Source organism: Ips typographus, linkage group LG8 (genome assembly GCF_016097725.1).
Source record: "Ips typographus isolate SLU linkage group LG8, UJ_Ityp_2.0, whole genome shotgun sequence".
In the NCBI taxonomy this organism is placed as follows: domain Eukaryota; kingdom Metazoa; phylum Arthropoda; class Insecta; order Coleoptera; family Curculionidae; genus Ips; species Ips typographus.
In genome coordinates, this window is record NC_138429.1 from 1680756 (window position 1) to 1694771 (window position 14016).

The window sequence follows — 14016 nt, forward strand, 5'->3', positions numbered from 1 at the left end:
GAATTGTCAAATATACAAACAAAACTTAACCTCTCTCTAATTTATCAAAGTTGATTATAATTTATAATTCTTTTGTTTGGGTTTTCTTTAAATAGAGGTTTTTTAAACTAGTAGACTCAGTGGAGTAAACAAAAAAAGTTACAGTACCAATATGGAAGGGAGTACGAAAAGGGGTCGTGGAAGAGGGCGCGGTGGAAGAGGACGCGGAAGAGGGCGCGGAAGGGGCCGGGGTCGGGGTAAAAAAGCCACCAAAATAATTGAAAGCGATGAAGAAGTTGAAACAACCGCACCGGCAGCACCGGACACACCTGAAGAGTCTCAGGTTGAGCCTGAGCCTATCACAGAGGAAGTGGGCCCTCCTACAAGTAAGTCAGGTTCAGTTAGTACTCATTATTCAGTAGCAAAAACTCAATCAAACGTCTAGTCTATAAAATTTAACACTCTAATTGAAGTGATAGCATGCACTATGCAACACTTGGTGACATCTGTATTTAACTATTTGAGTTACTGTGAGGCATTAAAAATTGCTTCTGGAGTGATTTTTATCATGCCTTGTTACAGTTGATTTGGAAGCTGATATATCACAGTTGGAAGCTCCTACTTTTACAACAATTAACAGAGGACCCCCTGAACCAATGCTACGCTTGAATTGGGATCACAAAGTGAATTTGATTGGTGAAAAAGTTTTAAACCCCATGATTCACTGTTGTGATACCTGTTTAAAACCGATTTTAATATATGGAAGAATGGTAGTGTTTATGTGTTTGAAATATGTGATGTTTTGGATTTTCATTACAGATTCCCTGTAAACACGTATTTTGTCTTGCATGCGGCAAAAAAGAACAAAAAGAGTGTCCTAGGTGTTTAGAGAAAGTCTCGCGAGTAGAACAAACTGGTTTGGGTACAGTATTCATGTGTTCACATGGGGGAAGTCGTTACGGCACTACCGGCTGCCGGAGAACTTATCTGTCACAAAGAGATTTACAAGCGCACATCAATCATCGACACGTTTCCAGTTTGCAGGTTCAACAACCTGTTACTGCTCCTCAACCAATGGAGGTAATCAACAATCTTTGATTGAAACAGTTTCAGAAAAAAGTATTGATTTATTTCTAGGTGGTGATAGGAGAATCGGAAAGATCTCGTTCTAAAGCAAATTTAGCTAACGATCCTCGTTCCAGTTCAGTGCAAACCGGAGGACGTCGTGCCTCTCAAATACAAACATCCGGCATCAGAACGAATCTTATTACAGTTCCTATACAAGAAACTACGCCACCGGTAATACACGAAAATATTTCCACCAATCAAAACTACTATAACCAGTACCAACAAGGTAAGTTTTTGGTTAAATATTGACTGTTTAACAACGGTTCATAAAATCAGCAAATTTGCCACCTTCAAACTACGGACAAGGGTTGCCGCCAATGCATATACCGCCGCCCCAACCTCAGCCTCAATACTACGCCACCCCTCCAGCGTACAGTCCCGCAGCGCCCGCTTATTCCGCGTATGGTGGGACGGCGCATACCACTGGACAGTCTCAGTACCTTGCGCCAGCGGTAGCAGCGCCCCCTCGCGTTGCCCAACCTTACGATTATAGTACAACCAATCCGCAATGGACTAACAATCAACAGTACTATCGATAAGAATTTAAAACTTGTGCAAAGTGACATATTATGGTTGCTTTTCAGTGGTCAGATTCATTAATAAAACATCCTTACATCAACCGTGATAATATAATTATTATTGTTATACAATCTTATGTAACTAACTTTAAGTAGTCTGGGCACATTTTTCCTCTATTTAGACAACATTAATTGAAGGATTAATATTTTGCATTTAGGTGCAAAAGAAATAATGAGCAAATACAGTTTATGTAAAAAATATGGTGATTTAAAGCATAATTTGTGTATACAGGTTGTAAGTTTAAAACAGTCAACAAATTTCCTAAAAAGTTATAATTTTTATCAGCATTTAACTCTCATAATAATAATAAATACATAACACTAAAATAACGTCTGAATGAAATTAACCTTATTTAAAGGCTAAATTTCATTCTTAGAGCAACACAAACAGTGACTAGTACTTCTAAATGTGCTACACATGTAGAAGTGAATGTATACGAAAAACAGAAGATTATCAGTTTTACACGTCGTCAAAAATTCCTCTAGGATTAATGCGACTTTCTGGAGCAAAAGAGGTTCGTCCGAAACCAGTGCTGATACCAAAACGTTCGTCGATGTCATCCTAGAATTGCACATGCATTTAGGTTTAATTTTAGTTTAGAGTAAGTACACATGTGCAGTATTTGCCTAAACAACAGCACTGTTTATAGTAAACTACCCACTGGACTGACATAAATACTGTTAGCTTTTTAAATTTTAGATTTATAACCGTCCAAGTGTCCCACAGTGGGCTATTGTGACAATCTAACTGTATACAGGTGTGGTAAATCCAAAACCGACCATAGGAAAACCGTGTAACTGACAGAGAAACGTAGATAATTGCATGCGTGGGACAAAGACAGTAAACGAAAAAAATACCAAGTAGGCCATATTTTCAGTACGCTGTTGCCAAAATCCAATTAATTTTGTCGCCGGTATTGGATTTTGGCAACAGCGTACTGAGAATATGGCCTACTTGGTATTTTTTTCGTTTACTGTCTTTGTCCCACGCATGCAATTATCTACGTTTCTCTGTGAGTTACACGGTTTTCCTATGGTCGGTTTTGGATTTACCACACCTGTATAAGGTTGGAATTTGCTTTATGGCTTTGAAATTGATATCAGGTCTTATAATTAGTTATTAGCAGTCTTGTAGAGAAGAATATAATTTCCTACAACTTTCCCTTATTACACTTTTTTATATTTTTCTCAAATAACGGAGTTATAAACTCGTTTCGTTTTTTATGACAGTTTTGGGGGAATATCTTACTTAAATGTCCTTTTAGGGCAAAAGTGCACTGATGCAGTCTTGTAGAGAATATAATTCCCTACAACTCTCCTTTATTACACTTTTTTGATATTCTTTCAATTAACCGAGTTATGGACTAGTTTAATTTTGTAAAACAGTTTTGGGGGAATATCTTCCTTAAATGACCTTTTAGGACAAAAGTGTCCTAATGCAGTCTTGTAGAGAATACAATTCCTTACAATTCTCCCTTATTACACTTTTTTGATATTTTTTCAAATAGTTTTGGGGGAATATTGTCAAAATATACTTGTCTGTGTTAACAGTCTGATCATAAGGCTCATTTATACTTAAGGTTTGACTAACTTTGTTGTAAATATAACAGATGGCAGTAATAAGCTTTTAGACTGTTCTAAATGGTTTTTGGACAGTTTAAAGGCTCTGAACTACTTTAGAAACAAGTTTTTGGAAGCTTTTAAATTGCTCTACAATCACTTTAAGACTGTTTTGGATTTTTTTTTTAATAAGCTGAAAGCTGCTTTTTTTGACCAATCACAAACTATAACCACTGTGCTGTGCTAAGAACAACTTCAAATAAAGTTTTACTGTTTTGCTTAACTTACCTCTGCTGATGGGTGTCTATCACTTTCACCACTGTAAGTAGTCCCGTTGTAAGTGTCCAAATTGTAAGAGTCTCTAATTCTGGAACGCTCAAAGTGTTGGGAAGAACGACCTAAATAAATAACAAAATTACCATCCTTATTCTTTATAAAGTAATAATTTACCTGTCGTGTCACTAAGATTGTTCAACTGTTTCGCCCTACCGTTTGAGGGAAACCTTTCTTGAAACTCTTTCCGCCGATTAGACGACTCTTCAGCTCTTTGTCTTTTCCGTTTCTCTGTAAAAATTCCTTAAAAAACTGCTCAAACATTAAAACAAACCACATACCCCTCGTAACCAGTTCCCGTCCTTCTTCCACCAAATCGGTGGTCATTTCTTCGTCACCGACAAACTGATGGAATCCTAACAGGGACAAAAACCTCGATCCCAGACTGAAGTAAGTGGCGAAACAAAATAGCAAAATTGCCATCGGGAAATAGATATTAAAGCCGTGCGAAATAATACCGATAACGTCCATATGACCCATCACCTGAAACAAATTCCAAGTTAACCCCCAGAAAGAAAACCGGATGAAAAAAACCCACCTGAGTGTAAGAGGTTTCATTAATTTGACTGTGAATTACGTGACTGTCCATGTGTATCAGACCCAAAAAATTAAGGCAAAGTGCTGGTGTGAGTCGGCTGAACATCATACCAGAAAATATGAGGCTGTGTTCGTTAGTTTGATGGTGGGGCGCCAAATAGTACAAGTTGAGTAGTTTAATTTTAAGTACGGTAGAGTATGCGCAAAATGAAAGGTACAGGATAATTGCTGTAGAGAAAACCTAAAAACCAACAACTTTCATATAATATATCAACAAAACACAAGCTGTGTTTACCTCTATAGTAAAATAGTCGTAACCAGCTTTGGCGGCATTTACAATAACCGCAAAAATCGATAAAGGAGGTGACACACTGAAAAAAGTTACTTCAGACCATACAATAGCCACTGACATTATCCCAGTGATCACTGCAATACACCTCCAGCACCACGGTGAGATCATACATTTCCAATACCACTCTAAAAGCCTTTATTTATCAAAAACAAAACAAAAATATCTATCCAGTAAATTACCAACAACGGGTGTGAACAAATACTCAGTAAACCACGATGACTTCTTCTGAAAAGTACGTTTAAATCGTCTGTCCCTTGAAATTTGATTTTTCAGAGTGTCTTCGCACTCAAAAATCTTTTCCAACAACAAATTCCACTGAGTTTCAGTTCTCTGCAACACTTGCAGTGATTTTATGGTCTACAACCCCAAAATTAAGATAACAATCTCTTTCCTCGTAGACAAACAGTTTACCTGTCTGTGTAGCCTAATTAAAGACTTTTCTGTGGGAGAACTGTGCTGCGCATCCTCTGATATTTGTCGCCGATTCATTCTTTCCCTTAACTCAATGGGCACTTTTTGCAATATAGTTTCCAAGGGTATGTACAGATAGTGATTAGGTCTAATGGCCATCGATATAGCTTGCAAGGACTAGAATTTCAAAACCAATAAAAACCAAACATTTCAGTTTTTTTGAAACAACCTCTAAAACATCGTCGACAGTTTCTTCCGCCTCGCATTTATCTGTGCTAAGCTTGGCTGCTTTAAAGTAATACTGAGTTAATTTCAAACTAGCATTTGAGTTATTCCAGAAATTTCTGGGTGCTTCCACTAGTGAATAACCCAGTAACAGGACTAGTAAAAATAAACCCCAGGTGTTGCTAGCTGAAGAAGCAATTGCCTTCAGTTTATTCCTATATTAGTGATAAATGTTACTTTCAAGTTAATTGCTCAAATATTAACTTAAGATTAAGTTTCTACAAATGTTAGGTTCAACTGAACATAGCTCTGTTGAGGGGTTGTAGGAAATTTCATTCGCTACATGATTGTATTAAAGTGTTTTTGCCTTTTAGAGTCTCTTTAAGGCCTTACAAGGCAAAAAGTGATAGGGTGCATATTATGGTGGTTAGAATAAGCATTTTTTAATATAATTGAACTATTAAAGAATCATTATTGATAATGAATCCAAGCAACAGGAGCAACCTAATTCCAACCTTTTAATCAGACAAAAAGTGACAGTATTGGAGTATAATTGTCATAGCACAATATTTGGGAAAAACCAAACTCTAACCTATTTTTTAAGCTGTGTTTGGCAAAATTGTGGATTTTCTAGTAATCTACCACATAAAAGAAACAAATACCCAACATTCTTGGAGACCTAATGTTAACCAGACATTAACTTACCAATCTAAATCAATTCCAGGCTTTAATGCCAAATAAATAAGCAATATTCCACAAATTAACAAATAAGAACCATAATATATGGCATTATCCACCAAAGCAGATTTTAGCTTTCCTTTTACATTGAAATCCCCTGCTTTAATATAAGATTGCATCATTGGCATAATTAGCCTAAAAAAACCCATACTCAAAGAACCCTTTTTTGTCAACAAACAGTTAAAATTTACCATGTTAAAAACTGAGTGCTCCAATAAACAGTCCTCCATAAATTAATAAAAACCCTTTCTGGAAGGTTTCCCCATGGTTCAGTAAGAGTACCACCACTAGAAAATGTACTGGAGTTAGTTACATTCACCAAATAGCTTTCAGTTTGGTTTTGTTGTCTGTACACAGTCTGCAATTAATATCTCACATAAATTTGCTACTAACCCTGTTTGGGGAACTTACTGAAATAATATCTAAGGGGAGAGCAAAAATGATGAGAAAACTGCAAAACCACGCCAGCAGCACAGTCAAAGTCACTGAAATACGATGCCTAAACCAGTTACCATACCGGTATAAAACTGTTGAGGATATTATGAATGATAACAAGATCTTTGAAATTAATGGAGTGTAACTCATCTTGTTTTAGGGAAAAAAATTACTTCACCACCTGTTTAGTCCACTTATTGTTTATCACTAGTGCTTGAACTGGCTTTTTTTTCAATTCGCGCTGATTCTTGCATTTTTTCTAACTTCTCCAGTGTGAGGCTTTTCAGTGGAATCAATCGCGGTTTGCAAAGACTGAGTTCAGGGGAGTCCACAATCAAAAGTTGTCCAATCTTGTTAATAACTGGATTCAAATCGCTGTTTGGTGAAGACATACTAATATGTAAATATGATTGATGATTATATTTAAACCATTTCCCCTTTAAAAATTATTCTGTGGGGTAAAATTTAGTTTATGCACTTTAATACGGCAAAAAATTGTATTTTTGCAACTTTTGACAACAAAATAACACATCATAAATTTTGTTTGACAGGAGTGACAGATGACAGGACACTTCTCTTCTCTGTACCACTAACCTAACCTAAAAACTTCTACTACTATCTTCAGGTTAGTTGTACATGCAGTTTGCAGTTAGGGTACACATTAAAAACGTGTTTTATTTTTTTATTTACGTGCCCCCTTGCTAGGTTAAGAAAAACCAGTGAAAACTCTTTAGTTTTTGTGATTATTTAGTACACACACAGTGTGTTTTATCATTATGAAAGTGAAAAAGAATTTGAAAAGGAAACGTGCAGAACAGCAAGAGGAAACTGCTTTAGTGGCTCCTTTGCCACCGGTTAGACAGTCTGATGAGCCAGTGGAAAAAAAGGTATTTGCTTGGTTTAGTAAATTGCTCCAGTTCTATTCACTATTACACCACATTTGGGCTGTCTTCTCCAGCTATTTAGGGACATCTTCAAATTTTTCCATAATTTTTAGAGAAAATGGACAAACAAACAAAGAGTTTTGGTTTTCGCGTCAAGAGGTATAAACCATCGCGATAGGCATTTAATGGAAGATATTAAAAAATTGATGCCTCATCACAAACCCGAAGCCAAAATGGAAAGATCAAAAACTTTGAGTGTCATTAATGAGATGTGTGAAATGAAAAACTGCAACAAAGCCATAATGTTTGAAGGCAGAAGGAAAAGAGACTTGTACATTTGGTTTTCCAATGTTCCTAACGGTCCTAGTGTAAAGTTTCTGGTGGAAAATGGTGAGTATTGCCTCTATGTTTTACCTCAAGTAATTTAAATTTTGTAGTGTCAACAATGGAGGAGCTAAAAATGACAGGAAATTGTTTGAGGGGTTCAAGGCCACTGCTGAGTTTTGACACGAATTTTGAAAAAGACCCTCACTACAAATTGCTCAAAGAGTTGTTTACTCAAATATTTGGAGTTCCAAAACATCATCCAAAAAGTCAGCCATTCTTTGATCATGTGTACACATTCACTGTTTTGGATAACCGAATATGGTTCAGAAATTTCCAAATTTTGTCTGAAGATGGAGCAGTTGCTGAAATTGGACCTAGATTTGTTTTAAACCCAGTAATAAGTTTAATTTTAGAACCAACTTTATGATTGTTTAATTAATGTTTTTGTTGCAGGTAAAAATTTTCTCTGGTAGTTTTGGAGGGTCGCCACTATGGGAAAATCCCAAGTATGTGAGTCCATCCAAGTACAGACAACTAGTTAGGTTAGAAGCTAAAAATAAATATAAACTAAAACAGTGAATAAAGGACTGTGTTGGTATCTCCTTTAATCCCCATTTAATTTGTCAGACCACACAAATGTTTTAATAAAGTTAAAACCTTAAAAAATGAGGAAATTTGATTTAGGATACAAAGGTTTTGAGATCTAAGGATCACATGACACCATGGTTGGAGGGAGCAGAGCTTTTTTGACGTCACAATGACGTAATTTGGCAAAATCATAGATTGACCAATTGTCAAACTACGTCATTGTGACGTGCTCCCTCCATGAAGCCTGAAAACCAAAGCAGCCCATGATTACAAAATTACAGGGTTCAGTTAGCTAAGTGTGCCATGCTAAAACGCCCTCTTGTGGCGAAACGTGACCTCAAACAGTTCCATTGACATGTAAATCTATAATTGTTTTCTGCAAACGCGAAAAAGTGAGAAAAATGGATAAATAGTGTCTTTATTATCATAATAAAAACGATGCAAAGAAGCTTATTATAAATAATATAAAAATAAATGCAAATTTTATAAAACATTAGACAACACGTGAGATCGTGAAACATATAATACAAAAACATTTTGCAAAACACAATATGGTGTTATAGTAGATAGAGCCATAAACTGCCCTATAAAAGATTGAGGTTAGATCATTTAAGTATTCGTATTTATTTTCCATTTATTATGTGCAAAATGTTGAACTTTTTTGTGCCTGAGAAATTTTAAAATATACAAGGAGGACGGAGAGGCAGTTTAGTCTTAAATTGAACTAACATTGTTAACCAAAATGTGCCTAGTTCATTGGTTCCAGTTCAGTGTTTTGCGGTGGAGCATTACCATTATTAGTCACGCCCATATTCTGCATTTGTATGCCATCAGGAGCGTCTCCGCTTTGACACATGCATAAATACACAGTGTCCAAAACCATCTAAAAAATTAAAAACCCTGTTGATTTACGTTGATGCAGCTGATTAACAGCAAACTCACCTCGTATAAAGACAAAACGCAATGAGCCACAAAAAATGCAAAAATGCACACCATAAGAGTGGGTGCGGCATAGAAAGTTAAAGCCGTATTTCGTCTAAATATAGCCAGCCCCACAATCCCTGTTACGGCGGTAACAAAGCATTTTCCCAGAAACAGGATAAAGTCCCCTAAACTGTTTATTGTAGCCACTTGAAGGGCGTGCGATGTTAAAACTTCGAAAGCCTTAAAACATTTTATTAACTGCAGTCAGGACAGAGAAATGTAATGACCTACAGTTCCTGCTGCTTTGCAAAAATTAGATCCATCGATAGCAATCACTGTGTAGGCGTTATGGTTGAGATATCGAATAAATTTCTCCAAACAGTACATGCAACAAATGCAACCTCTTAATGCGCAAGCGGCACATTCACTACCCTTTTCCTTATTTCGTGTAAATCTGTTATTTTGTTTAATTAGTAACTGTATATTTTTCATAACCTTCTTACCTTTCATAAAGATATGTGAGTATTAACCGTGGAATTTTGAATACGGTAATAATTAAAGAACCCAATGCCACTGAACCCAGATGGTACTTAATCAATTTTCCAATAGAGTAACACACGTGATCGTTACTCTTATATTTATGCCGGTAAAACCAATGAGCCACCGATCCAGCGATAACCATTTGCTGACAAGCCATTATAAATTCGCAGGTCCAAATTAGTCCAATAAAGTACACCCACCACATCCCTTTTATCCAGCTTGCGTCAACATATTCCACTACTTTAAAACCTAAACAAAATCACACTTAAACAACTAAAACGCCATATTTCTTTAAAAACTAACTGGAAAATTGTTGCATTATAGATAAATTCATGTGTTTAGCATTTGGCGAGGGCGTTGTAACGAGTGATACACTTCCTTGATCATCCACCCTCAATGCGGAAATAACTTCAGTTCCAGGATAACTCGCTGTAGCAAGACATAGCTACACCAAAACACAAGTTGTAAAATTATAAATTACCAGTTATATGCATTCACTTACCACAACAAAAATCCAGAACATAAGAAATAAGGCCAGAACAAGAAAAGTCAATAAAGGCTGGAAAAATAGACCGGGAAGATGCATTATACATTTTGAGGTCTCTTTAAAAAGATTCGCAAGAAAATCAACTTGTTTTCTCATAAATATTACAATTAGTAATATAATTACCTAAAAATTTATACTGATTACAATATTTTGTAGTTTCTAGTGTGGACTGAAACTTGTGAAATCAGTGTTGTATAGTCTGTTCAGTTACTTCTGATTGTCAAAATGATGGCATTTTTTATAAGGTTGTCAGTAGCAGGAAACTTTCAAAATAGTCCTAAAGGCCTCTAGGAGTTTTAAATAGTTATGGGAAGGTTTAAGACACTTGTAGAGAGCCATACCACTTTTTTAAAGGTTCTTAGTAGCATTTAGAAGCCTCTGGCAAATTAAACCAATTCTAGGAAGGTTTATGACACTTGTAAACAACTCTGGCACTTTTTAGAAGGTTCTCAGTAGCATTTAGAGGTTTATGAAGCTTTCAAGATGGTCTTAGAGACCTCTGACAATTTAAAACAATTCTAGAACAGTTTAAGACACTTGTAGAAGGTTAGACAGTTTTTAGAAGGTTCACAGCAGCATTCTAGAAGTATACAAAACTTTCAAAATGGTCTTAGAGGCCTCTGACAATTTAAAACAATTCTAGAACAGTTTAAGACACTTGTAGAAGCTTAGACAGTTTCTAGAAGGTTCACAGCAGCATTCTAGAAGTTTACAAAACTTTCAAAATGGTCTTAGAGGCCTCTGACAATTTAAAACAATTCTAGAACAGTTTAAGACACTTGTAGAAGCTTTGACAGTTTTTAGAAGGTTCACAGCAGCATTCTAGAAGTATACAAAACTTTCAAAATGGTCTTAGAGGCCTCTGACAATTTAAAACAATTCTAGAACGGTTTAAGACTCTTGTAGAAGCTTTGACAGTTTTTAGAAGGTTCACAGCAGCATTCTAGAAGTTTACAAAACTTTCAAAATGGTCTTAGAGGCCTCTGACAATTTAAAACAATTCTAGAACAGTTTAAGACACTTGTAGAAGCTTAGACAGTTTCTAGAAGGTTCACAGCAGCATTCTAGAAGTTTACAAAACTTTCAAAATGGTCTTAGAGGCCTCTGACAATTTAAAACAATTCTAGAACAGTTTAAGACACTTGTAGAAGCTTAGACAGTTTTTAGAAGGTTCACAGCAGCATTCTAGAAGTCTATAAAACTTTCAAAATGGTCTTAGAGGCCTCTGACACTTTAAAATAATTCTAGAACAGTTTAAGACACTTGTAGAAGCTTTGACAGTTTTTAGAAGGTTCACAGCAGCATTCTAGAAGTCTATAAAACTTTCAAAATGGTCTTAGAGGCCTCTGACAATTTAAAACCATTCTAGAACAGTTTAAGACACTTGTAGAAGCTTTGACAGTTTTTAGAAGGTTCACAGCAGCATTCTAGAAGTATACAAAACTTTCAAAATGGTCTTAGAGGCCTCTGACAATTTAAAACAATTCTAGAACGGTTTAAGACACTTGTAGAAGCTTTGAAAGTTTTTAGAAGGTTCACAGCAGCATTCTAGAAGTCTATAAAACTTTCAAAATGGTCTTAGAGGCCTCTGACAATTTAAAACAATTCTAGAACAGTTTAAGACACTTGTAGAAGCTTAGACAGTTTCTAGAAGGTTCACAGCAGCATTCTAGAAGTTTACAAAACTTTCAAAATGGTCTTAGAGGCCTCTGACAATTTAAAACAATTCTAGAACAGTTTAAGACACTTGTAGAAGCTTAGACAGTTTTTAGAAGGTTCACAGCAGCATTCTAGAAGTCTATAAAACTTTCAAAATAGTCCTAAAGGCCTCTGGGAGTTTTAAATAGTTATGGGAAGGTTTAAGACACTTGTAGAGAGCCATACCACTTTTTAAAAGGTTCTCAGTAGCATTTAGAGGTTTATGAAGCTTTCAAAATGGCCTTAGAGGCCTCTGACAATTTAAAACAATTCTAGAACAGTTTACGACACTTGTAGAAGCTTTGACAGTTTTTAGAAGGTTCACAGCAGCATTCTAGAAGTTTACAAAACTTTCAAAATGGTCTTAGAGGCCTCTGACACTTTAAAACAATTCTAGAACAGTTCAAGACACTTGTAGAAGCTTTGACAGTGTTTAGAAGGTTCACAGCAGCATTCTAGAAGTATACAAAACTTTCAAAATGGTCTTAGAGGCCTCTGACAATTTAAAACAATTCTAGAACGGTTTAAGACTCTTGTAGAAGCTTTGACAGTTTTTAGAAGGTTCACAGCAGCATTCTAGAAGTTTACAAAACTTTCAAAATGGTCTTAGAGGCCTCTGACACTTTAAAATAATTCTAGAACAGTTTAAGACACTTGCAGAAGCTTTGACAGTTTTTAGAAGGTTCACAGCAGCATTCTAGAAGTATACAAAACTTTCAAAATGGTCTTAGAGGCCTCTGACAATTTAAAACAATTCTAGAACGGTTTAAGACACATGTAAAAAACTCTGGCACTTTATAGAAGGTTCTAAGTAACATTTAGAGGTCTAAGGAATATTCAAACTGGTCATGGAGGCAAATTGACAATAACTGGCACTATCATGTTATAAAATACATGTGACACAACAGTCAGAAGTCACTGAACAGAGCTTAGGTAGAGAAATTTCAAAATTATGGTAAAAAGAGGGAACTAGTGCAAATCAACTTTGTAAGTGACACACAAATACTGCACATGTACTCTCTTCTTATCATGGGTAAAGTTTTGAATTTTTCATACCTCTACACATAGATAATACTCACAGTTACTATTGTAGCTACAATGGAGTACCAAAAGAAAGCAGTTTCATTACGAACTGATTCAACAAGAATACTATATTTTTCTGTTTGTTCAGCCTTATCCAAGCCTTGTTTAATATCAAAATATGTATACCACAAATAAGCTGTACCTCCTATACTGGCAATAGTGAAACCAATCATAATAAAATAGGAAATTATATGAGCCAAACAGTGCAAAATTGTTATGGTGAGCAAAGAGATTACTACAAGAAGGATAAAAATGTACCTATCACACTTTAAAGGGAATTAACAAACTTACACAAAGCCAACACTGCCAGTCCTAATATTTCCCTCCATGTTTGATAGAGGTCCCCCAGAATCTGCTCTAAAGTGTCCCAGCCATTTAGGACATCATAAAAGTTACTTAATATTGCCTCTCCTACTTCCTTTACAGGTTTGGGTATACAACGATTTAAAACAGGCTTCCTGGAAGAGTTATTAAAGGTGATGCCACTGAATTATCAAAAAATATTTACCCTTCATATACAGGTAAACTGGGGCAAGGTCCTAGAGGACCAAAAAGAACATTCTTATCATTACTATTCTTCAATACTTCATAATTAAAATTATATTTGCAGTAATCAACTCCTTGCTGGTGATAGTTGTAGATGTCAGTGGCAGTAGTTAAAGTCTTGCTTGGACACTCTTTAACACATATCTTCACTGAGGCCTTCAAGTCCTTGATATCATAAAACAACAAATAAGGTTTCTGTGAAGTGTCCAAGCCTGACAAACTAAATTCCCCCATGGCTTTGTTGTGTTTAGTTCCACAAGTGTTCCCGAATGAATCATATCCATTAATAATTCTGATGGGATTTCCGTAGACAAATGAGAAGGCCGCAATTATCACCTAAAGAATTCAAGCAGCTAATTAAAACTGTGCTTACAGCCTAGTTAACTTACCATTAAAAACCAAAATAAAATGTATAAAATCAACCAGAGGACATCTGTACAACTTCTTTCTTCAGTCTCTTCACTTTCTTTTTCGTTTGATTCGCAACAACCCATTATTTACTGTTAATTATTAATTAATTCCTGGAGATAGTTGAGTGTTTGGTGTGTATTGAACTGGAAAATAAAAACAAATTATAAAGTAACTTTGACTTTGACATGACGT

At 35.7% G+C, this 14016-nt stretch overlaps 5 protein-coding genes across 5 annotated transcripts in view; 2 read left to right on the forward strand and 3 right to left on the reverse strand.

Moving 5' to 3' along the window:
- The window catches only part of LOC145732483 (uncharacterized), a 41884-nt gene that overhangs the window by 9090 nt on the left and 18778 nt on the right, over window positions 1-14016 (reverse strand). The gene's annotated exons all lie outside the window — the stretch shown is intronic.
- On the forward strand, window positions 26-1726 carry Hakai (E3 ubiquitin-protein ligase Hakai). Its single transcript, XM_081984799.1, has 5 exons — window positions 26-365; window positions 562-749; window positions 799-1059; window positions 1117-1333; window positions 1384-1726. The coding sequence occupies exons 1-5, from the start codon at window positions 152-154 to the stop codon at window positions 1644-1646; spliced, it is 1143 nt and encodes a 380-aa protein (XP_081840925.1). The 5' UTR covers window positions 26-151; the 3' UTR covers window positions 1647-1726.
- LOC145732485 (LMBR1 domain-containing protein 2 homolog) lies at window positions 1723-6570 on the reverse strand. Its single transcript, XM_081984784.1, has 12 exons — window positions 6253-6570; window positions 6033-6199; window positions 5809-5976; window positions 5108-5318; window positions 4879-5055; window positions 4647-4824; window positions 4411-4592; window positions 4117-4356; window positions 3860-4061; window positions 3696-3809; window positions 3534-3643; window positions 1723-2247 (listed from the first exon to the last, which is right to left on the reverse strand). Exons 1-12 carry the CDS (start codon window positions 6424-6426, stop codon window positions 2146-2148), a joined length of 2025 nt encoding a protein of 674 aa, XP_081840910.1. The 5' UTR covers window positions 6427-6570; the 3' UTR covers window positions 1723-2145.
- On the forward strand, window positions 6886-8095 carry LOC145732499 (ribosome biogenesis protein BRX1 homolog). Its single transcript, XM_081984803.1, has 4 exons — window positions 6886-7163; window positions 7274-7550; window positions 7598-7881; window positions 7941-8095. Exons 1-4 carry the CDS (start codon window positions 7053-7055, stop codon window positions 8064-8066), a joined length of 798 nt encoding a protein of 265 aa, XP_081840929.1. The 5' UTR covers window positions 6886-7052; the 3' UTR covers window positions 8067-8095.
- Window positions 8478-13985, reverse strand: Ctl1 (choline transporter-like protein 1). The gene is made up of 10 exons (XM_081984785.1): window positions 13803-13985; window positions 13376-13749; window positions 13159-13325; window positions 12864-13102; window positions 10042-10209; window positions 9843-9984; window positions 9503-9788; window positions 9291-9453; window positions 9018-9239; window positions 8478-8958 (listed from the first exon to the last, which is right to left on the reverse strand). Exons 1-10 carry the CDS (start codon window positions 13905-13907, stop codon window positions 8824-8826), a joined length of 2001 nt encoding a protein of 666 aa, XP_081840911.1. The 5' UTR covers window positions 13908-13985; the 3' UTR covers window positions 8478-8823.